General features: G+C 42.1%; 1 protein-coding gene and 1 non-coding gene across 3 annotated transcripts in view; one reads left to right on the top strand and one right to left on the bottom strand.

The window, feature by feature from the left end:
• CHN2 (chimerin 2) overlaps positions 1–27469 on the bottom strand; it is a 321944-nt gene that overhangs the window by 78099 nt on the left and 216376 nt on the right. The window contains exon 7 of one of the 2 annotated variants that reach the window (XM_020892483.2): positions 7817–7906. The exons of the other annotated variant lie outside the window; for it this stretch is intronic. Within the exon in view, the coding sequence (XP_020748142.2) occupies positions 7817–7906 (90 nt within the window). The remainder of the gene's footprint in view (positions 1–7816; positions 7907–27469) is intronic. 2 annotated transcript variants of the gene reach the window in all.
• TRNAE-UUC (transfer RNA glutamic acid (anticodon UUC)) lies at positions 2003–2075 on the top strand. The gene has a single exon. It is a non-coding gene; the product is annotated as a tRNA-Glu (tRNA).

Here is a 27469-nt window from a genome sequence, read left to right as displayed (position 1 = left end):
AGTTCCTCAACCAGGGATAGAACCCACACCCTGTGCATTAGATTCAGGGAGTTTTAACCATTGGACTGTAAGTCCCTCAATAGACATTTTGAATAGCTGTGCACAATTGTTTCTACAATGCCAGTTTCTATTATTACTCCCCATAAAGGTTGTTCAATCAACCAGTAATGGTCATCTAAAACAGTAAGTCCCAAAGTGAGATGCAAAGTGTAAAGATATTTCCTCAAAGCAAAACAAAACAAAAACATGATCTTGATGGGATAATAACTGAGGGAAGAGGTTTACAAAACACTGTTCAGAGGCTTTCCCGGTGGCTCCGTGGTAGAGAATCTGCCTGCCAATGCAGGAGACACGGGTTCAATCCCTGATCAGGGAGGATTCCAGATGATGCAGAGCACCAGGGCTCATGCGCCACAGCTACTGAGCCTGTGCTCTGGAGCCTGGGAGCCGCAGCTGCCGAGTCCCCGTGCCACAACTACTGAACACCAAGCCCTCTGAAGCCTGTGCTTGGCAACAAGAGAAGCCACCACAGGGAGACGCCCAAGCACTGCTGCTGGGCAGGAGCCCCCGCTTTCTGCAACTAGAGGAAAGCTCACGCAGCAGTGAAGACCCAGCACAGTTAAAAATAAACGTCGCTGAAAACAAAAACACAGTGCAAAGAAAGTAAACTTATATAGGCTATACATTTTAATCTGTGTGCAAAAACGTAAAGTAGGTACCTGAAATTTAACTTCAAGAAATAGTTAAACCCATTTGCACAGATTTAGCTACAAGAATTTTCGTTGCATAGTTGTTTCTAAAATGGAAGACAAAAAGAACTGAAACATCTAACCATAGTGGGTGGTTAAATTAATTACAGTGCATCCATTCAATGGATTGCTATGCAGTTGTTAGAAATGATTTTATTAAGGATTACTTGGTAATCTAGAAAAATGTTCATAATAAATAGTTATGAGAGAAAAAGCAGATGTGAGTTGTCAGGTAATGAGTGTTAGGGTTACTTGGCTGTTAGCACTGAAGTAAAGCGGAGTGAATCTCTTGAATCTGAATGGTATTTATTACAATCAGGGAGACTCAGTGGCCCTTCGAATATTTCTGGGCAGCAGGGAAGAGGGGGTGTTGTGGGATGTGTTTCTCTATCACTCAGGATCTGATTCTCTGTTTTTGCTAAAATTACAATTTGTTTTATATCTGCACTGATTATCCCTTTTCTGCCCACTGTTGTCCTATATTATCCATCACCACATTTCCTTTATGCCCCCATGTTCCACTCTGAAACTATGTGTGAAGTAGAGTTTACTAAAGATACAGGGTAAGGGATGGGGGAAGAACAGTGTTTTTAAAGGAACACCGAGCAAACCACGAAAATTGTTTATCAAAGTCTGTGTTCTTTGAAGTTCCTGACAAAGCTCTAGCTTCTTGCTCTGACCTCACCTGCTCAACAATCCAGGAGCTTGTGCTATCTCTCTCTGCCTCTCTCTTTATATATATATATATATATATATATATAAATATAAAATGATCCAAAACAATTTTATGTATACTATTACTATAAATTTTATATACATATAAATTTGAACATTTAAAGAAAAAGGTAGCTTTCCATTTTTCTTTTTTCTTTTCCAGCCCTTTCCTGAGAGCTTTCCATTTCATAAATGACCTGTCAAGATATTATCCTAAACAAAGGTTTATCTAACCAAAGAAATCATGCTAAACTCCTTAGCAGGAAGAAGCCACTGGGGTCTATTATGGTTTTAAATGGCTTAAGTGTTGGGTAGATAAAAACAATACATGTCTCTGCAAGGCCAGGTTAGAGATATACAACAAATGATTTTTAAATGTGTATTTTCTAATTTTATACAATGAAACATTTATACATAATGTTTAAACTATATGGTAAGAAAATAGCAAACAAAAATTATTTTAAAATTTAAATTAATTTAAAAAACAGGACAAGTATGTATTTCTTTATATGCAAATGTTAGGATGAAATAGAGCAGGGGCCTGGATAGTTCAGTTGGTAGAGCATCATACTTTCAATCTGCAAGTCTAGGGTTCAAGTCCCTATTCAGGCATGTTCTTTTTATCTTTAGGGTTTCCCTTGTGGCTCAGACGGTAAAGAACCTTCTACTTTAAAAAAGCTGCAATTGGGATATAAAAATTTGAAACCCTACAACATGGGGAATATAGCCAATATTTTATGATAACTATAAATGGAGTATAACCTTTAAAGATTGTGAATCATTATGCTGTATGCCTGTAACTATAATATCATATAGCAACTATACTTTAAAAAGTGTTTGAAACCCTGGGAATTCACTTTAAACGTATTGAGAGTCCCATACATAGGAACTTCTCTATAGCTCAGATGGTAAAGAATCTGCCTGCAATGCAGTAGACCCAGGTTCAATCCCTGGGTCAGGAAGATCCCCTGGAGAAGGAAACGGCAATCCACTCCAGTATTCTTGCCTGGAGAATCCCATGGACAGAGGAGCCTGGTGGGCTACAGTCCATGGGGTCACAAAGAGTTGGACATGACTAAGCGACTAACACACATACATAGGAACCAATTTCATTGCATATCCACTTGAAATAAAGTTTTTTACTCAAACACTTCCCCTCTGTGCATTAAAGAAAAAATCAGAAGTCTTAGGAACTTGGGTTGTACAGATATAGTTGACTAACAACTCTGGGGACAAATGTTGTTCTTCATAATTTTTGGAGAATTTGGATACTTCCTCCTGTTGTCTCACATGGTGAGTCAGCAGGCACAACACTTCTGCGTGCATGAGGCCAAATACCACTAAATGTCAGAAGTCACTTAATTCAGAAATGTCACTTAATTCACCCCAGCATCAGCCTGCTCCTCAGAGAGCCAAGTGGGGACACTGGGGCCTCTCTCATTTGGCATATAGCTACAATGAAAGTCTAAGGTAAAACTCTACCTTCACAAATGCTCGTGGATGGTTTAAAAAATGATTGCTTTTTTTCATCAGTGTTTAAACATGTTTACTGTTAAACAAATATTTAGTTTTCAAACAGAGTATTCAAATATAAGTACAGTGGTATAAAAGATAATTTACCCCTTTTAAAAGTGTGGATAAATAGTGAGGTCCTTAACATGCTGTCTAGTCCTACTGTTTAAAGACAGAGTCAGGGAAGGGGCATCCTGGGACCCAGTAGTTTTAGCATCTCTGGTTGCTGGTTAGAGATGTAGAATCTTGAGCCTCAGCACAGGCCCACTGAATCCAAATCTTCCCCTTCAGGAAATTCCCAGAGCTGATAGGAATATGAAGGCAAGAGGGTCATGGCTCCAGTGTTCAGCATTCTTCAGCCCAAGGCGTGGCACACACACTGCCTTTGACCTTGCAATACAGATGTCACAACCTTAGGGTGAGCAGAATCTAGTGAAAGGACCACTTCATCCTGCACCTTAGTGAAAAGGCTGCACTGATTAACTCTATTCTAGAATTTACCAATACAGTTTTCACCCCTCGCTATGATCCAAAGCATGAAAAAAAAAATGTGTGGCAGGCTTTTCCAGTAGGTTAGGATGTGGAGAAATGTGCATGCATTCTGTCTCAGCTTAAAGATTTCCTTCAGTTCAGTTAAGTCACTCAGTTGTGTCCAACTCTTTGTGACCGCATGAACTGCAGCACACCAGGCCTCCCTGTCCATCACCAGCTCCCAGAGTTCACCTGAACTTATGTTAATGAGTCGGTGATGTCATCCAACCATCTCATCCTCTGTCATCCCCTTCTCCTACCCTCAATCTTTCCCAGCATCAGGGTCTTTTCAAATAGTCAGCTCTTCACATGAGGTGGCCAAAGTATTGGAGTTTCAGCTTCAGCTTCAGTCCTTCCAATGAACACCCAGGACTGATCTCCTTTAGGATGGACTGGTTGGATCTCCTTGCAGTCCAAGGGACTCTCAAGAGTCCTCTCCAACACCACAGTTCAAAAGCATCAATTCTTTGGTACTCAGCTTTCTTTATAGTCCAACTCTCACATCCATACATGACTACTGGAAAAACCATAGCCTTGAGATGCTGCACAAAGTCTTATCCATTCCAGCTTTAAGGAAGGTGACATTTCTGAATTTCTGGATGAGTGGTTCTTAACTTCTGCCTGCAGGACAGTCACCTGGCTTCAGATACCAGCTGCTGGGCCTAACCCCAGAGTATCTAATTCCATAGGTCTGGGCTGGAAATCTGCATTTCTAAGAGGTTTCCACGCAACGTGGATGCTGCTGGTCCCTGGACCACACACTGGATGTCACTCTCCTTTCCTCGAGCACTGATTTTTGCTTTCCCTCATTTGGCCCTTTAAAAAAATTGACTGGATAGGATATACTTACTGATAACTCTTGTTTTTCTCTCATTGTGGATTGTCTGTTTGTATCTTTTCCGAATACCATAAATGGCAAGCTTCCCGAGGGCAAGTATTGTGTCTTTAGGCCTACTGTGGATTGAACTGTATCCCCCACCAAAAATGATACATTCACCCCTTTAACCTGTGTTAGTGACCTTTTTTGGAAATAGGGTCTTTGCAAATGTAATCAAGTTAAGAGAAGGTCACACCAGATTAGGGTGGGCCCTTAACCCAATGACTGGTGTCCTTAGCAGAAGAAGAGAGAAATTTGAACAAAAAGATACACTGGGAGAGAGTCGTGTGTGAAGATGGTGGCACAGATTGGAGTGATATGTCTTTAAGCCTTAATGTCCCACTAAGAGTTGCTGGCAACCAGTAGAAGCTAGGAAGAAGCAAGCAAAGAACCTTCCCCATAGCCTTCAGAGGGAGCACAGCCTCACATACACTTTGCCTTTGGACTTCTAGCCTCCAGAACTGAGAAAATAAATCTCTATTTTTTGAAACCACCCAAGTGTTTTGTTATGGTCGTCCTGGGAAACCAATACAGGCTTTTGCATTTCCCAGGGCAGAAAATGTGGGTTTCAGTCAGTAACCCACTGGGATGTAAAGTCACCAAGATGACCAGAAACACATGAGTGACACACAGCTGACTGGTGTGATGACGCAGGACCAAGGATGAAGATGTTTAAAAAGGAAGGTGAAACTGCACAGACTTTTCTGGTCAGGTATAACACTCTTAACCACTTAATTGATCTTAATACACTTTTTATCAAGAAAACAAATACCAGATTTGAAACAAGAAAAAGCAGAGAAGAAGGAAGATTCTCAGTGATAAATCAATGCTCGCTGCACAGGAGGACATGTTAGCCAGTTTATCTTTTTGTTGTTGAGATTAGAAGAGAACTGTAAGACTCCTTTATCAGGTGACCTTACAGCTGGGTTTACTCAGTATGTCTCATTTAACTTTAAAAGGTCTAGGTGCACATCCTAGTACAGATGATTCACCCTAGTGCAGATGATCATTTATATAGTCAACCGAGGAAGATAACCTGGAACTTCCTACCTCCCTGACTTTGATTCCTGCCAATTCCCTTCAGTCTCATTATCCCAGTTCCACATATCTTTCAATCTCATTCCCCCTGGAGGTCTTTCCTTGATACCCCAAAGGTTCCTCTTGGGCTTCTAAACATGACAATCACACAGAGCATAAGTCAACCATACCCTGGAGTTTACTTTTTTTGTCTGCACATCACTTTTTGCCACTCAAAATGTACCTGAAAAAAGAAATCTATGCCCACAGTGTTACAGCGCATGCATTCAGCACTCAAGGTGCAGAACAAATATTTTCTGGCATAAACCCTGAATAGAAGAAATACCACTAAAAAAACCCACTTCTGCCAGTAAGAGCTGGTTCCTCTGATGGAAACGTTTTGTGCAAGAACTGCACTTCTCTTTGGTCACTGTGTTCTGGAATGACTTTTTTCTGCACCAGGAGTCACAGAGCTGTGAGTCAACAGAGGCATGTCAGAGCTGCAGACTCTCCACTGTCAGCTCTGATTCCACACAAACCTTTTTTCCTCTGGTTGAAGCAGCCAAATTATAGCTCAAGAAAAAAACATAATTACATTCCAAAAGACCAGAAATAGCTGTTGAAAATACTCTATGAACAAAACAATAACAGGAAATAAATGAGGATTACCCATGATGCATGTAGGCTTTCTGTGCGAGTCAGTGGTAAAGAATCTGCCTGCCAATGCAGGAGATGTGGGTTTGATCCCTGGGTCAGGAAGATCCCCTGGAGAAGGGAAGGACAACTGACTCCAGTATCCTTGTCTAGGAAATCCCATGGGCACAGGAGCCTGGCAGACAATAGCTCATGGGGTTGCAAAAGAGTCAGATACAACTTAGTGACTAAACAACAACAACCCATGATGCGTAGCTAAATCCAAAATATTCCAGGGACTATTATAAAGTGATTTAACATTTTTGGGTCTTCTGATCTTCACTTTAAAAATGTTAGTTAAATGTCAGGCTGTTTAATTGACAGGTACAGTTAAATCTATTCAATTTCCATATGTATTTACTAATAATGTTGGTTCCTTCCAGTACAGACACACACCCACACTCCACACCCAGAGTCACACAGATAGCCCTCTCTCTTCCTCTGGTTGGCTCCCCAATATAAGAGCAGAATGAATTCATCAATGCATGTGTGTGTACACAGGGACTTCAGGGAAATTCTTGTTGCCCAGTTGCACTTCGGGTAAGGCCTCAAGTTGTAACTATGCCTCAATTCACTGGAGGCTAGAGTTCCAAGAGTTTCACGTACCCAGAGCACAAAGGAAAAGCAGGAGGTGGCAGTTCTGGGCAGTGAGATCACCTATATCTCTGGTGTAGTGGGTGAGTAACATGTAGATTTCTGAGTTGGGATCTTTCAATTGGCTAACCTTGAAAAGCTTCATTTCTTTCTGGTTTTCTTTGGCCAGCAAACTAGAGGCAATGAATTTACAGGGAGAGAGATGTGGTGGTTAGAGTTCACAGCCGTCAAGGGGAAGAGAAGCAAGCAGCAGTTGACTAGAATACCAGTTAGCCTGGGGCCATTCACTGAGGGAGTTTGCAGTGCGACAGAACTCCAGGGGCCTTTAGGAACATCACATGTTACAGAAAAACACATCATTCATGCTTCTGGGTCAAGAGGTTATTGTTGAATGTCTGTCCTTAGGAGTAAATATGGAATTAAGACAGAGAGTCAAAAGAACCAGTGAAAACTAGTTCACAACTCTACGACGCCTTTCCCTCCCAGCACAGAGCAGGATAAGAAAGTGGGAGGTTCTTCAACACTGGGAAAGGATTCAAGAGGAGACTCTTTGGGCTGACTCAGCTGTAAGTCCCAAACCCCTGACTCTTGCAGCAATGGAGGTGTATCTGACTGATGCTGAGGCAACCAGAACAATCTCAAAATGGATCCTAGGGGCTGTAAGCCTGCAGGGTGAGACTGGTGGGCTGCATCTGGGAAGAAATGGCATTTCTATCCAACTCAGAGCAACCGTAAGTAATTGCTACCTGCGGGCCAGAAGTGGGTCACACAGTGGAAAGGGAATCTTTCCAAGTCAGGCCATTAGGATAATCTGGAGCATTAAAGGAACTTGAAAGGGGGAAGCTGGGAAAGCAGGGGCCATGGGGAAGGAGGCCACTGCAGGCACAGGTGCATTGCCAAGGTGGACCTTTGGCTACTCTCCCTGATGGCCCCAGATAGTCATTGGTTCCAGTTCATGACAACTGGTCTGGTTAAATGAATACTCCTCCATCCTCACCCCCTACACTCTCACTTTCACTGTTTAGTTTGGAAGATCAGTTATACAGTCACCTATGTAATACCCACCTCATAAGAACTGCATTCAGAAGGGTCTAGTGGGGCAACTTCCATAACCCATAAATGTGCTTACCAGGCCCATTGATTGTGAAGCCTTCCTTTGATAATACCCGTCAAGTAAGAGCTCTTCCCCATCTCTGCATCCTATGTTGTGGGCAGTGAGCTGGGGGAACAAGTGTGGGGGAAGAAACAAGCTGGTCACAGTCCTTCCAAGGCAGCAGGCATCCTCTCTGTCAGCCAGAGTTGGGGGAGAGACATTTGGACTTCCTAGTATGATTCAAGGCTGGGAATTCTAATTATTAAAACCAGATTGGAGACTTAAACAAATGGATTAGAAAAGGTCTTGAAATGAATTGATTGGGATAATTCAAAATAGAAACTTGATTAACTAACACACAAATTCAAGTAAATGCTTCTAATCAATAAGCAAAAATACATAAGAATGATTAAAAAAAAAAAAGAAAGAAAACTAGATTGTCAGGACTTGCCTGGAGATCCAGTGGCTAAGACTGCGAGATCCCAATGCAGGGGGCCTGAGTTGGATCCCTGGTCAGAGAACTAGATCCCACAGCCCACTGCAGGTGAAAATTAAAGAATCTGCATGCTGCAACTGAGATCTGGTGCAGCCAAGTAAATAAATAGATGTGTGCATGCTTAGTCACTTAATGGTGTCTGACTTGTTGAGACCTGATGGACTGTAGCCCACCAGGCTCTTCTGTTCATGGGATTTCCCAGGCAAGAATACTGGAGTGGGTAGGCATTTCCTCCTCCAGGGGATCTTCCTGACCCAGCGATTGGACTCGTGTCTCCAGTGTCTCCTGAATTCGCAGGCAGATTCTTTACCATCGAGCCACAAGGGAAGCCCAAATAAACAAATATTTTAGAAATATAGAAATAAGAGACAAACAAAAAACCAGATTGTGCTTTGAGATTGAAAGTGATGGTTGAATTTTCTACTAGCTGCAAGTGACTAGACAAGTCAGGGTGCATGCTGCTGCTGCTGCATCACTTCAGTCGTGTCCGACTCTGTGCGACCCCATGGACGGCAGCCCACCAGGCCCCTCTGTCCCCAGGATTCTCCAGGCAAGAACACCGGAGTGGGTTGCCATTTCCTTCTCCAATGCATGAAAGTGAAAAGTCAAAGTGAAGTCGCTCAGTCGTCTCCAACTTCGCAACCCCATGGACTGCAGTCCACCAGGCTCCTCTGTCTGTGGGATTTTCCAGGCAAGAGTACTGGAGTGGGTTGCCATTGCCTTCTCCGCAGGGTGCATGACAGAATTTTTATTCCAGTAGCAGAAGAAAACTTCCCTAACTGCAGGCATTTTATTTATTTATTTATTTTGGTCATGCAGCATGGCATACAGCATCTTAGCCTGACCAGGGATTGAAACCATGCCCCCTATATTGGGAGATCAGTCTTAACCACTGGACCACCAGGAAGTCCCCCTGTAGGCATTCTAACTGGGCGGCTGTACTCTGCTCATCCTTTCTGAGTTGTGTTTGTTCCACACACAAGAAGCACTTATGCTGGTTATCCTCTTGGGGCAAATCGTCTTGATTCTTTGCTCACAGCTACTTTCCCCTTATTCTCATTTGCCAACCCGACCCTGATTTGGTTTGGGCAACAGTACACCCAGATCCAAAAGAATTGGTCAAGACTGGTCCAAGCCAGTTATGGCTCCCTGTTCCCTTTTGTCATTGACTGGCCTAGGAAAAGGCCTGGGTCCCACGCTGGTCAGTGTGATATGATGAGAAGTCTGCTGGGGAGAAACTCTCCTATGAAGGGAGGAATGGGACAGTCCCTGTGTTCTGTTGCCTCCCTTGCTGTCTGTTCCATTGATCATGGAACAATGATCTTGCTGTGTACTGGCTGACCAAACCGAGAGGGAAGGCTGTACGTGGGTGGTGGGGTGGGGGTTGGCAGAGGGGGATTCAAAGAGCCTGGGTACACGATGAAACCACCTGAGCTAAACTGTCCTCAAACCACCCACATTGGCCTCTGTTAAGGAAACAAAAAATGCCCTGAAGATTAAAATCTGTTAGCCAGACTCTGTTATTTACAAAGACTTGTGACCTTTAAACACCAAGAAAATACTAATATATCCTCAGCAAAGCTTGCTTCTCTTTTAAACACAATAGAAGCGATCTCACAAAGGGAAGATTCATAAGTAGGTTGACTTTTTCCTAGGAACAGCGTGCTGATGTTCCTTAGCAAGGTCTTATACCTCCAATAAGCTAGAGCACAAAGAACATATGAAAGCAAACATATAGCTATGAATTATCATACAATGTGCAAGTTATACAAGAGTCTCTACCATATGATAAAATTCACATATAGCACAAAAGCATACTGTTACATGCAAATTTTCACACAAATGGTAACATAAACATCTAAATTTACTCTAGTCACAGCAAATTTAAAAATCAAATTTCCACCTTACAATTTTGTGTAAGCCTATATACTAGCACCCAGGGCTTCCCAGGTGGCTCAGTGGTAAAGAATCCACCTGCCAAGCAGGAGACACGGGTTCCATCCCTGGGTCAGGAAGATCCCTTGGAGAAGGAAATGGCAACCTACTCCAGTATTCTTGCCTGGAAAACCCCATGGATAGAGGAGCCTGGCGGGCTACAGACCATGGGGTCACAAAGAGTTGGACACAACTTAGTGACTAAACAACAACAAATACTAGTATCCACTCAAATCTTGCTCTCAAAGTTTTAGTGTTCTAGAACTTAATCACAAACTCCAGGCAACTGAACCCTGGTCTAGGGGTCTCCCCCTCTCTTTCTGTAACTCAGGCTTTGTTCCCCAAAGTGTAAGAAGGCTAACTCATGTTGTAGGTGGCCAAAGGTTATCAATTTCTCAATTTACAAAGCAGATTTTGTGAGTGGTGTAAGATATCAAAGCAAAAACCAAATCAAACCCACAACAAAACAAAGAACCTCTTAATCTAGCTCCAGTTATCCCTCACTGTTGGTTTTAAAAGGGATCAGAAATGTTTATAGAACATTTCACTCTTACTATTTAATCACCTGGTTGGGTTTGGTTCTAAAAAAGACTGAAATCTCTTCTTTTACTTTTTTGGCTAAATGCTTTGCTATTTCAGATAAGTCTTTGCCAACTTCTAAACTACTAGGGCAAAAAGTAGGCTCATGTTACAATCCTAAAATTTTTTTTGAAGTTGTCTGAGTATGTTTAGCTAAATATTAGTGCTCTTGGAAAATACTAAACAAGATATGTGTGGTACATATGTAGGGTAAAAAAAAAAACAACAACAACAAACCAAAAGCCAAACCAAACCAAACAACCCTTGACGATGGTCAAATACAGTAAAGGCTGTGTGATGGTGACTAAACCCTTTTCTACTGTCTCTTGAACAAAAGCTTGCAACGTTCTCTAGGCTCCCTTTGGTTTGGTGCAGCCACGTGCCCGAGTTTCAGCCAGCGAAGTGTAAGCAGAGGTCATGGGCAGCTTCCCAGACTGTAGAAGCCTCCTGACACCATCCTCTGGGTTTGCTCAGCCAGAGGATTGGAAGAGTCTCCCACAGTCTGTATCACTGGAGTCTCAACTTTTGGTTTTCAGAACCCCTTGACACTCCTAACATTTTTTAGGATCCCCAAATGATTTTGTTTCTATGGGTTACATCTATTAGGACTTATCAAGAATATTTTAGAATCCTATTTGTTAAAAAAATAGAAATATAAATATTATAAACACCATAATCCCTAATTATTAATAAAATAATGTTTTTATAAAAATCAACCCTATTGGCCCAAACAAAAAATATCTAGTGGCAAAAGTGGCATTACTTCACATTTTTGGAAACTCTAATGTCTAACTTAGAAGACAGTTGGGTTCTTACATGTGCTGATTATTATTATTTTTTGGCTATGGTGGGCTTCTGTTGCTTCACATGGGCTTTCTCCAACTGTGGTGAGTGGGGCTATTCTCTAGTTGCAGTATGCGGGCATCTCATTGTGGTGGCTCTTCTTGTTGCAGAGCATAGGCTCCAGGTGCGTGGGCTTCAGTATTTGTAACATGCAGGTTCAGTAGTTGTGGCTCACGGGCTCTAGAGCTCAGGCTCAATAGTTGTGGAACATGGGTTTAGTTGCTCCAAGGCATGTGGGATCTTCTCGAACCAGTGTCCCTTGCATCGCAAGGCATTGCAAGGTTAATAATATATTAACCACTGGACCACCAGGGAAGCCTTCACATATGCTTTTTTATTCTACCTGTTATGTTGTGTTGGTTGAAGAATATGAAAAAAAAAAATCCAAACCTTTCCAGATGAAAAGCTAGAAAAGGGGGCCTTGTGGAATTAGTCTGAAAGGGTCTCAGGGACTTTAGGGTCCTTGGATTATACTCTGAGATCCAGTGATTTAGAGGAAGATGGAACAACAGGATATAGGGAGCCTTGGTTCCTGAGTAACCTCATGGAAGGCTATCCACCAAAAACACCCCCATTAAACTATGATGCAAATGAGAAGTGACCTTTGATTGCAGTAAGCCACTAAGATTTGGGGATTTATGTGTTTTAGCAGCTGCCATTATTCTAATTAAAACATTAACTTATGTAGTGGCAACTCTATACCAGGCACTGTTTAAGTACTTTATACATACTAACTCATTCAATCTTTTCAACAATCCTATGAACTAGTTGCTTTCATAGTCTCCATTTTAGAGACGAAGAAACTGAGGCACACAGAGGTGAAATGAAATAGTCAAAGTTGTGCAGTGAATAAACAAGTCTAGTTCTGGAGTTCTTGCTCCCAGTCACTTCATCATACTGCCTACTCACCTTTCCTACATATTGTCCGCACCACCTTATACCTTATACTCCAGACAAGCAAAGCAGACATAAATAAGAAACATGTACTTGCACTAATGACTTGCTTGCTTGAAACAGATATAGGGGTAGCAACTAGCTTTGGATTCTCCAGAAAAGATGAGGGTTGGTGGAAATGAATAGGTGGAAAGGAGGTCCTGAGGGTTCTGGGAGATCAGTGGTACAATGTTGGGTTTGGGGGCTGGTAGGCAGAATTCTAAGTGGCCCCTACCACTTGGTGTTACTTACCTAATTCTTTACACGGCAGTGAGTCGCAAAATTATGTTATGTGGTAAAAGGGATTTTGAAGCTGTAATTATGGCTATTAATCAATTGATCTTAAGATGGGAAAATTATCTGGGTGGATGATCCTGAGCCTTTTTCAAGTAGGAATTTTCTCCGGCTGGCAGCAGAAGGAGAAATCTGGAAGATCTGAAGTATGAGAAGGACTGGGTGTTGACCTGCTGGATGTGAAGATGAAGCAACCATGTGAGAAGTAATGACAGCCTTGAGGAGCCAAGACCAGACCCTACCTGAGAGCCAGCAAGGAAGTGAGAATCTCAGACCTACAGCTTCAGGGATCTGAATTCAGCCAACAGCTTGAATGCTTAGAAGTGAATTTTTCCCCAGGGCCTCGACCTGACCCACACTGTCCGGGGCCTTGCCACACTCTGAGCAGGGACTTGACTGAATCCACCTGGCTGTCTGATCTGTGGAATTGTGAGTAAGTTGATGAGTGTTTTTTTAAGCTCCTAAATGTATGGCAATTTGTTACATAGCAGTACAAAACCAACAGAGAGGGTAACTCAAGAGACATAGTGTCTGTCCCAGGGTACTTGCTTAAGCCAGATTGTCTCTGCTATTTTATGTCCCTACTCCTGTGACAAATAACCCTAAGGACCAGTAAGTTTTCCTACACACTAAACAAAAATAAATAAAAGAAACCCAAACCACATATTTCCACATGAATATTTTCAATCTACCACTGGGAACTTTAAAACTAGTAATTCATAATCGTTTGCTATTATAAGTTACAGAAATGCTAAGAAATTTTTTAAGGTGACATGTTTCATGTACTCTACTAACCTCTCTCACAATCTACTTTTATGTCTTAGAAAGTCCTGGAATTAAACACCACACTCACCACAGACCCTGTAAAATATGTGTAGCAAATTCTCAGGTCTTATATTTTTTAAGGGATTAAAAATTTTTTTTCCAATGGACATATACATATATTTGAAAGTAACCTCTATGGATATAATTATTTGTTTATTTTTATATCTTGCTCTTTCTTTTTAAAAAAGCCTCTTTAAAATAAGATAAAACATTTTTAAAATATTGAGTTTGGGGAAAATTTAGAATATCCACCGAATATCACAAGGTCCTACACTTCGGTGAGAGATGACTTTGAGACTCCTAGATGCTAAAGAAGATTCTCACAGTCCTTAAGATAAGGGAAACTAGTTTCTGAGAAGAAGATTATTTCTAGTTCTCTAAGAGAAATCTCTTTTATGGACTGTATCACTCAATATAAGCTAGGGTCTGCTGCAGTAATAAAAATTTCCTCAAATCTCAGTTACTTGGGTGAACAAAGATCCATTTCTCACTCATGCTACACAGTCTCTGTTGTTTGGCTAGGGACTCTGCTCCCTGTCTCTTCTTTCTGGGACACAAGCTGACAGCAGATATCATCTTGGGTGCATCCTGGTTGCCACTGCTGGAGGAAAGAAAAGTCTGGAGGATCTTGCACCGGCAGATCATGCCAGGGCCTGGAAATAATGTATTTGTATCACAGATTAAATCCTATACATTATTTCCTATCCACCCAACCACATGGGGATCAAGCTGTGCATTCTAGTATTGCCCAGAAAAGACATGAACAACCAGTATCTCATGAAGAGCACCAGTGACAACCACAGAAGTTGTTATAAAGTGTGTGATGCGGTGTACCACGTCACAAGTAATACTGAGTGTCCTATGACTGTTTTTTATACAATTGCTTAATAAAGGAGGAAAAAAGTGAAAGTGTTAGTTGCTCAGTCGACTCTTTGCAACCCCATGGGCTGTAGCCCACCTGGTTCCTCTGCCCATGGAATTCTTTAGGCAAGAATAGTGTAGTGGGTTGCCATTCCCTTCTCCAGGGGATATTCCCGACCCAGAGATTGAGCCAGGGTCTCCTACATTGCAGGCCGATTCTTTACCGTCTGAGTCACTACGGGTAGAAAACGTTATGCCAAAGCACAGTCAGGTAAATACTATACTATGTGGGGACAATACATTGAGGCCCAGGATGCAGTTTTGTTAGTCTTGGTTCATGTAAAGATAAAATCCTGCAGGAACAGCCTCCAGAGGCCAGGGAGGAAAGTAGAGGAGAGAAGTTGGCTGGTTGACCGAAATGTAATAAACTGCAAAGGATCTGTCCCATGGGAGTGGGGGTGGCTACTGACTTTCTAGGTTTATTGCTACATCAGGGGTTTCCCAGGTGGCTCAAGTAGTGAAGAATTCACCTGCCAATGCAGGAGATGCAGGTTTGATCCCTGGGTAGGAAAGACACCTTGGAAGAGGAAATGGCAACCTGTTCAAGTATTCTTGCCTGGAGAATCCCATGGACAAAGAAGCCTGGTGAGGCTGTAAACCTCAAACTACTAGATATTCTGATTTTTTAAAAAAGAAAACAGAAATGTGAGTTTGTTTATAAAATCTCCAAAGTCAGAACTTTTTAAAAACAATGTAGAAACCAGTCAAAACACGTCTGTTAGCCAGATGTGACCTGTGTACTGCCAGTTCATGGAGATATTCTATGTAAGCCGCTGACTCCTTACAGAGACATTGGTTGTGACAATCAATTGCGCAGAGAGAGTGTTGATGTCCCCTTGGGAGGGGGCCACATGTGGAGTGTGAGATCCCACATAACCATGACACAGGAAACAAGGACAAATGCCATCTCACTGGTCACACTCAATGTTGAAATCACTGCTGAAGAAGTCTTGGCTTAGTGGGGACCAAATGCCTGCCAACAAAGTCCAGGGAGGCAGATTCTAAATCTTCTGAGACCAGAGGCCTTTCCTGTGTTTGTTTACTACTGCGTCCTCAGAGTCTCAAAAAACATCCAGCAAATGGAAGATGCTCAATAGATATATGCTAACAGAACATGGGCAACTGCATGGAGCTAATTTAAAATCTATTCCTGCAGAAAGAGAGCATATGTGATGGCCTTTTTACACCCAAGGACACCAAAAAATAATTGCTTCTTCAGGACATTCTGCACAATTGTAAATGGTTTACTTTGAACAGAACCTTTAGTGCTAAGCAATGGAACATTAACCACATGGCACTTTTTTTTTTTTTTGAAGTAAGGAAATAATGTCTGTAATAGAAGATTCAGCAGTTTTATGGTATCTCAAAGTAGCTGAGCATGGATGAGAGGTAAGAGAATGGCCTCTCCCACACAGCAGACACAAGAATGTGGCACTGAGAAGGGGCCAGAAGGGAGAGACCCGGGGGTTGAGCCAAGAAGCAGGTGGCTGCAAATAGGGCATGGACCAGAAACCAGGGAGCGGATAGAACACAGTGTCTCAGTGGATGCTGGCACAGAGAGGTGGTAACTCCTAAAGTCCCCTGGAGAGGATGTAACTCAGAAGAAGAGGGAAGGGGAATCCCTGAACTGACAAAGACTAAGATACCACTATTAGGCAGCATAGAAGCTTGAGACAGAAGTTAAAAAGAAGATAGAGTGGTTACTATCCACCTCTAGTCTGTAGCCTGAGATTTCATATTCCCTGTAAGATTATCGTGGGTCAAGTTCCATGAGAAGCAGACTCCAAGGTGAGCATAAGGTGCAGGAAGTTTATTAGGGCGCACTCTCAGAATCAATGCCTAAGGAGGAGGAAAGGAAGCAGGACTGGGCAAGGGAGATGCTTGCTGCTATGATGCAATCTTGACAAAGGCCTCAGCCAACCCAGGGAGTTCTGAAGCACGGCTGGTCCTGACAGTTGTCCTGAACCGGGGCAATGAGCTGAGATTTTATGCCTCTGTGTTAACTGGTCATTGGATGTGGACTGCCTCTAATAAGGAAGATGTGACTTTGGGAAAAAGCCCCTTTCTTCAGCAGAGGGCTTCTGCCAATAGCCCACTCAGGGCTGGGGAAGTGAGTGGTACATTATAAGCTAAGCTAAGTAACATGGTCAGTCATGTCTGACTCTTTGCAACCCTTTGGACTGTAGCCCACCAGGCTCCTCTGTCCATGGGATTCTCTAGGCAAGAATACTGGAGAGGGTTGTCATGCCCTCCTCCAGGGGATCTTCTCAACCCAAGGACTGAACCCACATCTCCTGTATCTCCTGCACTGAAGGCAGAGTCTTTAACCACTGAGCCATTAAGCACCAATCAATTATCAAGTGAGATAACTCTGGACAGTGTGACCATCCCTGAAGTGGTATCTAATAAGCATGAAATAAATGCCAGTATCACTGCCCTCTTCTCTCCACTGTGAGTCCTGGGAAGTCCTGTGATTCAGAGAACATAGGCGCTCCCTTGGAGCTCTTATTTCAGTCCCAAGGTCTTTTCCATTATGTTTATGCTGGGGCCTCATATGGACAGGCACAGTCAAGAACATGGCCTGGAGCAGACTGAAGGAGGAAGTAGAATTAACAAGGCAAAAATATAAAATATATAAAAATTATATAAATACAAAATAAATAAAAAGAACCATAACAGTGCAAGTTACAAAGCAGATCCTTGAACGTGGAAACTTTGCCTCTGTTTTTCGTTTCCTTTGGTCCCACTTCTTCCAAGTGTGTTCTCAGAACATCAGTCTGAAGGGATGCTCAGCACTGAAAGGGTTCGATGGACAAATACAGTGGGAACCACTCATCCCTAATTCCTCATGGAGATTCTTATATGACCCTACTGAGAAGTACTGCACAAAAGAAACCTGTTTATCTTTGTAGAATACAAATATTACTTGACCACAGGTAATAATAGCCTTAACATCTCATAGAAACATACATGATTCCCAGGGGTTTATGTGTATAAAGGAAGCAATTTACTATGTATTTGGTTTTTCTAAATAAATATTCCTTTTTGAAAACATCAGAGGACTTCTCTAGTGGTCCAGTAGCTAAGACACTATGCTCTCAATGCAGGGGGCCCAGGTTTGATTCCTGGTCAGGGAACTAGATCCCACATGCTGCAACTAGAGATTCCCCATGCCACAACAAAGACTGAAGGTTCCTCAAGCTGTAACTAAAACTGGCACAGCCAAATAAATAAATAGATATAAAAAAAGAAAGAAAACATCAGTAACTTTATGTCCCTTTTGGTTTTTTTTTTTTAATTCTTGGAGGAAAATCAGCTGAGGCTATTCCTCTAGAAATGAAGACAGTCATATTACAGCAACAGCCAGAGAGATGGGCTATTAGACATGGAAAGGACTTTAAAGTTTGATCTGAACCACATAGGAAATATCACTCACTAAAGGATTCCAGTTGAATCCTTGGCTTGGGAAGATACCCTGGAGAAGGGAAAGGCTAACCATTCTAGTATTCTGGCCTGGAGAATTCCATGGACTGTATAGTCCATGGGGTCGCAAAGAGTCGGACATGACTGAGCAACTTTCACTTCAAAGTAAAACTCTATATTTTACTAAGATTCTGGAACTGCTTTCTAAGCTAGCAGTATACCAGTGGCTGGAATTCATAGTTCACCTGGCAGGTGGCAGCTGCTGTTCCACAATATACTTCACCTACACTGGGTTACTTAAGAAGACTCTCAGGCCGAAAGATGATAAATGATGTGCCCCAGGCCACAGAGCTGACCAAAAGGTAGTGTGGTTCCTCAGCCCCTACTCTCAACTGCACCTCCATCATTCTCTTAAAAATGGATCAATAACAAGGGTTAAAATCATGCTTAAAATAAAACTAACAAAACATATCCCTCAAAGAGAAAATCACTTAAAAATCCCTCACTTGGGAAACTACTACAGATAGTATATGAACTTTGACCTTCAATACTTGCTGACTTAAAATTTAACTACCATGTGTGAAAGAGATAGCTAGTGGGAAGCTGCTAAATAACACAGAGCCCAGTCTGGAGCTCTGTGATGACCTAGAGGCCTGGGATGGGGGTGCAGTGGGGAGGGAGACTTAAGAGGGAGGGGATATATATATGTGTGTGTGTGTGTGTGTGTGTGTGTGTGTGTGTGTGTGTATTTATTTATTTAGATTCTTTACTGGCTGATTCACATTATTGTATGTTAGAAACCAATACAACATTGTAAAGCAATTATCCTCCAATTAAACATTTTTTAAACTGAGTATAGATATTTCAAAGGAGAATTCTACACATTTTTCTGTCACTGTGAGGAAGTTTATGTCCATGTGTGGAGGAAATATTCATCCCTGTTCAGTAGTCACCATGTTAATCGTCACCAAACATTTGATTGAAAGTTCTGTGTTCTGCCTCTCCGACAGTGTTTTAATTGTAAAAGCTGTTGACTTTCCCAAAGTCCTTGAGGTCATCCCCCCGAAAGCAAAGATCAGAATGCTGGCTGCTTTTCAAGGATCTGTGTTCTTTTTAACGCGGCCATGGTAAGGACTGCTCTCGCACAAACCAGGGGCCAAGAATCAGACCCCCTCGGTGACCTTCTCCAGCACCTTCCAAGTGTTTCACTTGCACAGGAAGTGCCTGCCTTTGTAAGTGTTTGCATACATGCTAATCATACACCCTTCTGAGATTTTTCCACAGTTATTACTGATTTTTTGGTTCATCTTCTAAGCGAAAATGTCTCTGCCAAAGTAAGTCACTTGACCACCCACCACTTTGGAGGAAATAAAGCTGCAGAAGGCATGGTCATTAGGAGCTTCTAGTGTCCCCAAAGTCACTTCTCTTATGTGTGGTTAGGGTGACAGGAGCATGACAACATGAAGCTCGGTTATTTGAAACCAATGGCCTTAACTTCCTCTGTGCACAAAACCTATTACCAGCTCTGCTTTGATTTTCATGTCCTTCCAGAGCCTTCTTCTCTCTGGTGACCTGTCTCAGAGGCAGTAAAATAGCCTCAAAGCAGGAAGGCAGGCAGTCTGCCCTTGAAGAGACAGAGGGTCCCCTGAATAGCCCAGCAGTACAGACTTGGCTGTGGCAGAATGATTCGTGTACAAGAGAAAGGAACCCAGCTGACCTTTGCCGAAAGTACAAGAAAGATATAGGATCCATCTGCTTTCCTATATTGAGTGTTAATCTGGTGGTGGGTTCAGAACATGGGGCTGGCTAGAGAATAGGGGTGCTTATTTCAAACTATCTAGCTAACAAGTAACCAGAAAACCCTCAAAGTGTCTGCCCCTGGATATTGCTTTTATATTCACAAACACACACACACACACACACACACACACACAAATGGAGTGATAATTATCACTTAGAAAATTTAAAAAAACCTGCCACCTAGTGCCAAACCTATACTATTACTCTGATATTTTATCCTGTGTGGCTCTTCAGAATTCAGGTCTTCAGTCCACCAGCGTCTTACTGTCTTATATTTACCATGGTTCAAAAGCACTCTTATTAAATAGATATTAGTTTGAGCCACATGAAACTGCCTTTTTTGTAGTTAAAAAACTATCAAATATCAAGTTTCATATGGTTAACCTAAATAATCCCTAGGTTTTCTACCTAGTGGATCTTTCTCTAGTTTTGAAAGTTACAGTAAGGATGCTTCACAGCCAAATGGCCAACTTGGAAAAGTCCTTCCTTCCATCCTTCCTTGCTTCCTTTCACCTCTCAGCAAACACTGATCATCTTTTAAGAACAAGTCCCTTGGCTGTCAGTCCTGTGAGAGCACAAAAGGAGTAGGACATGGATCCGGACCACGAGTGGCTCCTAACGAGCAGGGGAGACCAGCCTGAAACAACTCACAGCAGCACAGCCGGGCTGGAGGTGAGACGTACGCGGGGTGGGGGACGAGGCAGGAAAGGAGGGCTCGGGAGAGCCCCAAGGAGAGTTGGACAGTCCTTGGAGAATCAGTCTGTGGAGAATCAGCTTTGTGGGAAATAAGGCACTGACTATTCAGAGAACAACTAAGGCGCAGTTTGCTTATATTCTAGGAAAGTAGGTATAAAAATGCTGGGAATTATATATACATACACACAAATAATTATACACATGTGTGTGTTCAGTAGCTCAGCTGTGTCCAACTCTTTTGTGACCCCATGGACTGTAACATGCCAGGTTCCTTTGTCCATGGAATGTTCCAGGCAAGAATACTGGGGTGGGTTGCCATTTCCTCCTTCAGGGGATCTTCCTGACCCAGGGATCAAACCTGCATCTCCTGCGTTGGCAGGCAGGCTCTTTACCACTGCACCACCTGGGAAGCCCAATTATACACACAGTACATATAATATTCAATAATTACATTATATCTACAATATAAACATATTAATATATAATATATAATGTTAGATTATACATAATATATATTGTTTATACTAGGATGTATAACAATAATGTAATATACATGATAGTTATATAAGGCAACTCTGGAACTAGGGAAAAATATTAATGGTTTATTAATAATAGATATAATTATATGTGTGTAATATATAATATATAAATATATACATGTTACATAATATAGAAATATACTCTTGAAATATTGTAGTCTATATTGTTAATATATTCTTCATAGAATATCTGTGTATTATATATAAATAACAATATATAACATATTGTTATTTATATATTAATATATTATCAATTATATTATTATATTAATGTAATATATATAACAATACATAATAATTGTATATATTATTAACTCTGAAACTACGGAAAACAATAGTTGATAAATAATAGATACAATCAAGAATATTTGTTCTATATGTAATATATAATGACTATAATATATTACTTGTCAAATATAATTTTGCCCAGTTCTAGAGTTAGCTTATACAGTTAATAACAGTTCTACTCTACTGACTTGGCTTCCCAGGTGGTGCTAGTGGTAAAGAACCCACCTGCCAATGCAGGAGATGAAAGAGACATGGGTTCAATCCCTGGGTTGGGAAGATCCCCTGCAGGAGGGCATGGCAACCCACTCCAGTATTCTTGCCTGGAGAATCCCAAGGACAGAGGAGCCTGGCGGGCTACTGTCCATAGTGTTGCAGAGTTGGACACGACTGAAGCGATTTAGCACTCACACACACACTCTACTGACTAGATCTGTGGTTTCAAAGTGTGGTCCCTGGATCAGCAGTTCCTGCATTTTCTGGAGAGCCAGACCTTAGCCCATACCTACTGCATCATCAGTGATGGAGGGGGTCTGAAAATCTGTGTATTAACAAACATTCCAGACTATTCTCATGTACGCTAAAATTTGAGAAACACTGGACTAGAGAAAATGTGATTAGCAGCCAAAACATTGCTGACCTCTTTCTATCCCATTCTGAGTTGTTACACACTCATCAAATTGGGAGAAAACCTTTGCTCTCTTAAATAATAAGCATTTACATTTTAATATCCTCTAAACTATTTAATTAGTAGGTAAATTTTTTGTAGATGTTAGAGGTTAGGATTTGTGAAGTCCAGGTTAATGAGTATTTTTATTTTCTCACCAAATTCAACATTGATTATTTTTCAAAGGCCACAGCTTTTTAAAGAAAGGTATGCATTTGATTGCTGTCTTTACTGGGGTTGGAGGGGATAGGGGAAGAATACAAACACATTAATTTAACAGGCACTTATTCTGAGTGTTCATTTAAGGGACCTTGAGAAAGGGCTTTGGGGAAGAGAAGGTCACGTCCTGAACAGACTAGCCCTCTGGGCTGATGCAGCTCAGCAGGATCCAGTTCCAGCACAGGACAGCACTGGGCTTCTAGTCTGCCTCTTGCATCCCAACATTGAAAACCTTGTGAAAAATCACTCACCAAACTTGCACTTTCTGTAACTGTGAAGAGTAGGATGATAACTAGCTTTAGTAATAGTGTCATCACTTAAAAAATGGAAAAGGTGAACTTTAAAAAGTTTGCCAACAGCTATTGGCTTCTGGGAGGGCTTTCCAGCTGGTTCAGCTGTAAAGGATCCAACGGCAATGCAGGAGATGCAGGAGATGCGGGTTTGATCCCTGGATCAGGAAGATCCCCTAGAGAAGGAAATGGCAACCCATTCCAGTATTCTTACCTGGGAAATCCCATGGACAGAGAAGCCTGGCAGGCTACAGTTCAGTGAGTTTGCAAACAGTTGGACATGACATAGCGACTAAACATTGCCCTAGGCTCCCTCCATCCAGTCCACCTTCTGTGCTGGCATCAACTCATCTTTCTAAAATTTGTATCTCTGGAAGTTCCATGGCCCTTCTCCAGCCCACCCATCTCATCAGCCTCCCCTCCCCTACCTGACCCTCTTGTCTCCTGGGAGCCTGCTGTTTACAACCCTGTTACCAGGCTCTGCCCACACATCTCCCTTTTCTGGAAGATCCTTTTCTACCAGGCATGGGCCTCTTGCCTTGTGATTTGATTAAACCTCTTTTGACTGTAGAAAACAGAAATTCTACCCAAACTAGCACTAGAACAAAAACAAAGGGAAGTGTATCAGCCCATAAACCAAGGCTGGAGCTGCTCAAAAGATCCACTTAAGAAAGTAAGAGTCTTAGAATTTCCCTGATGGTCCTGTAGTTAAGATTCCATGCTTCCAATGCAGGGAGCAAGGGTTTGAGCTCTGGTTGAGGAACTAAGATCCCATATTCTGCATAGCATGCCCTTGCACCCAACCCCTCCCCCACCCAGGTGAGTTCAGTCACTCATTAGTGTCCGGCTGTTTATAACCCTATGGACTGCAGCACACCAGGCTTCCCTGTCCATCACCAACTTCCAGTGTTTACTCAAACTCATGTCCAATCAGTCAATGATGCCATCCAACCATCTCATCCTCTGTCGTCCCCTTCTCCTCCTGCCTTCAATCTTTCCCAGCATCAGGGTCTTTTCAAATGAGTCAGCTTTTTGCATCAGGTGGCCAAAGTATTGGAGTTTCAGCTTCAACATCAGTCCTTCCAATGAATATTCAGCACTGATTCCCTTTAATGGACTGGTTGGATCTCCTTGCAGTCCAAGGGACTCTCAAGAATTTTCTCTAGCACCACAGTTCAAAAGCATCAATTCTTTGGTGCTCAGCTTTCTTTATAGTCCAGCTCTCACATCCATACATGACTACTGGAAAAACCTAGCTTTGACTAGACGGACCTTTGTTGGCAAAGTAATGTCTCTGGTTTTTAATATGCTGTCTAAGTTGGTCATAACTTTCCTTCCAAAGAGTAAGCATCTTTTAATTTCATGCAGTCACCATCTGCAGTGATTTTGGAGCCCAAAAAAATAAAGTCTGTCACTGTTTCTACTGTTTCCCCATTTATTTGCCATGAAGTGATGGGACCAGATGCCATGATCTTAGTTTTCTGAATGTTGAGTTTTAAGCCAACTTTTTCACTCTCCTCTTTCACTTTCATCAAGAGGCTCTTTAGTTCTTCACTTTCTCCCATAAGTGTGGTATCATCTGCATATCTGAGGTTATTGATATTTCTCCCAGAAATCTTGATTTTAGCTTGTGCTTCATCCAGTCCAGCATTTCTCATGATGTACTCTGCATATAAGTTAAATAATAAGTTTATTTAAATAAGTTAAATAAGTGACAATATACAGCCTTGACATGCTCCTTTCCAATTTGGAACCAATCTGTTGTTCCATGTCCAGTTCTAACTGTTGCTTCCTGACCTGCATACAAATTTCTCATGAGGCTGGTCAGGTGGTCTGGTATTCCCATCTCTTGAAGAATTTTCCACAGTCTGCTATGATCCACACAGTCAAAGACTTTGGCATAGTTAATAAAGCAGAAGTAGATGTTTTTCTGGAACTCTCTTGCTTTTTCAATAATCCAAAAGATGTTGGCAATTTGATCTCTGGTTCCTCTGCCTTTTCTAAAACCAGCTTGAACATCTGGAAGTTCACCGTTCATGTACTGTTGAAGCCTGGCTTGGAGAATTTTGAGCATTACTTTACTAGCATACAAGATGAGTGTAATTGTGTGGTAGTTTGAGCATTCTTTGGCAATGCCTTTCTTTGGGATTGGAATGAAAACTGACCTTTTCAATTCCTGTGGCCGCTGCTGAGTTTTCCAAATTTGCTGGCATATTGAGTGCAGCCCTTTCACAGCATCATCTTTTAGGATTTGAAACAGCTCAACTGGTTCCATCACCTCCACTAGCTTTGTTCGTAGTGATGCTTCCTAAGGCCCACTTGACTTCACATTCCAGGATGTCTGGCTCTAGGTGAGTGATCACACCACCATGATTATCTGGGTCATGAAGATCTTTTTTGCACAGTTCTTCTGTGTACTCTTGCCACCTGTTCTTAATACCTTCTGCTTCTGTTAGGTATATACCATATCTGTCCTTTATTGTGCCCATTTTTGCATGAAATGTTCCCTTGGTATCTCTAATTTTCTTGACTAGATCTCTAGTCTTTCCCATTCTATTGTTTTCCTCTATTTCTTTGCACTGATCACTGGGGAAGGCTTTCTTATCTCTCTTTGCTATTCTTTGGAACTCTGCATTCAAATGGATATATCTTTCCTTTTCTCCTTTGCCTTTCACTTCTCTTCTTTTCACAGCTTATTTGTAAGGCCTCCTCAGACAACCATTTTGCTTTTATACATTTCTTTTTCTGGGGATTGTCTTGACCCCTGTCTCCTGAACAATGTCACGAACCTCCATCCATAGTTCATCAGGTACTCTGTCTATCAGATCTAGTCCCTTGCATCTACTTCTCACTTCCACTGTATAATCGTAAGGGATTTGATTTAGGTCATACCTGAATGGTCTAGTGGTTTTGCCCACTTTCTTCAATTTAAGTCTGAATTTGGCAATAAGGAGTTCATGATCTGAGCCACAGTCAGCTCCCAGTCTTGTTTTTGTTGACTGTATAGAGCTTCTCCATCTTTGGCTGCAAAGAATATAATCAATCTGATTTCAGTGTTGACAATCTGGTGATGTCCATATGTAGAGTCTTCTCTTGTGTTGTTGGAATAGGGTGTTTGCTATGACCAGTGCATTCTCTTGGTAAAACTCTATTAGTCTTTGCCCTGCTTCATTCTGTACTCCAAGGCCAGATTTGCCTTTTTCTCCAGGTGTTTCTTGACTTCCTACTTTTGCATTCCAGTTCCCTATAATAAAAAGGACATCTTTTCTTTGGGTGATAGTTCTAGCAGGTCTTATAGGTCTTCATAGAACTGTTCAACTTCAGTTTCTTCAGCATTACTGGTCGGAGCATAGACTTGGATTACCGTGATATTGAATGGCTTACCTTGGAAATGAACAGAGATCATTCTGTTGTTTTTGAGATTGCATCCAAGTACTGCATTTCAGACTCTCTTGTTGACTATGATAGCTACTCCATTTCTTCTAAGGGATTCTTGCCCACAATAGTAGATATAATGGTCATATGAGTTAAATTCACCCATTCCAGTCCATTTTAGTTTGCTGATTCCTAAAAGAGTAACAGTATGTTTACTCTTGCCATCTCCTGTTTGACCACTTCCAATTTGCCTTGATTCATGGACCTAACATTCCAGGTTCCTATGCATTATTGCTCTTTACAGCATCGGACCTTGCTTCTATCACCAGTCACATCCACAACTGGGTGTTGTTTTTGCTTTGGCTCCATCTCTTCATTATTTCTGGAGTTATTTCTCTACTGATCTCTAGTAGCATATTGGGCACCTACCGACCTGGGGCGTTCATCTTTCAGTGTCCTATCTTTTTGCCTTTTCATACTGTTCATGGGTTCTCAAGGCAAAAATACTGAAGTGGTTTGCCATTCCCTTCTCCAGTGGACCATATTTTGTCAGACCTCTCCACCATGACCTGTCCGTCTTGACCCGCTCCACCCCCACCACACACATACACACACAAAACAACTCCAAAGAAGCAAGAACCTCTTCCTTATTTTTTTTTTTTTTAGCAAAGACCCAGGGGCTCACTTACTGTGCTTATGTCACTGGCGATCCTGAGCTAGGCATTGTAATTGTGATTTGTCAGCCTTGAGAAGAACAGTGTTTGACACAGATTAGATACTCAGTGAATATTTATACGTTATTGATTATAGATAATTAAGGATGAATGAACAAGCAAACTATTCAGTGCAGTTCACTAAGTGCATTCAGAGTCATACCTAAGTGACAGTGAGGTGGCCAAAGGAAAGCATGTCCAGGAAGGCTTGGGTGAGGAACGGGAAGAGACTGTGTAGGTAGGAAAATGGCTGAGTGTGGTCCACAAAGATAGGTGGAGTGCCCTGGGTCAGGGCCGGGGCTGCTGAGTAAGGCGGCCCTGTAGAGAGCTGGAGGAAACTCAGTAAAGGCTGAGGGGTGTGATGCCAGCTGGTGTGCTCAGGACGTGCAAACGGCTCACATGTGCTCACCTCACGGACCAGGCTGGGGAGACGAAGTAGATGAAGGCGAAGAGACGTGCGCAGGCTGACTGGGTAAGGGGACAAAGTCATCACAGGCGCTGTGTACCACCCAGAGTTCACTTTCAGGTAGCAGGGAGCTCTTGAAGGGGCTTCCACATCAGGAGAGCCAAGGGTTGGGTTCTGGCTCACTCACCAGCTGAGTAGTCATGAATACATGCGTGCGTGCGTGTCAAGTCACTTCAGTTGTGACCGACTCTTTGTGACCCTATGGACTGTAGCTGACCAGGCTCCTCTGTCCATGGGATTCTCCAGGCAAAAGCACTGGAGTGGGTTGCCATGCCCTCCTCCAAGGGATCTTCTCAACCCAGGGATCTAACCAGGGTCTCTTACATCTGCTGCATTGGCAAGTGAGTTTTTTTGTTTTTTCTGTTTTTTTTTTACCACCTGGGAAGCCTG

The sequence above is a fragment of the Odocoileus virginianus genome, chromosome 1 (genome assembly GCF_023699985.2).
Source record: "Odocoileus virginianus isolate 20LAN1187 ecotype Illinois chromosome 1, Ovbor_1.2, whole genome shotgun sequence".
Taxonomy (NCBI): Eukaryota; Metazoa; Chordata; class Mammalia; order Artiodactyla; family Cervidae; genus Odocoileus; species Odocoileus virginianus.
Note: the sequence above shows the minus strand (reverse complement) of the source record. Positions and strands in the feature narration are given on the sequence as shown.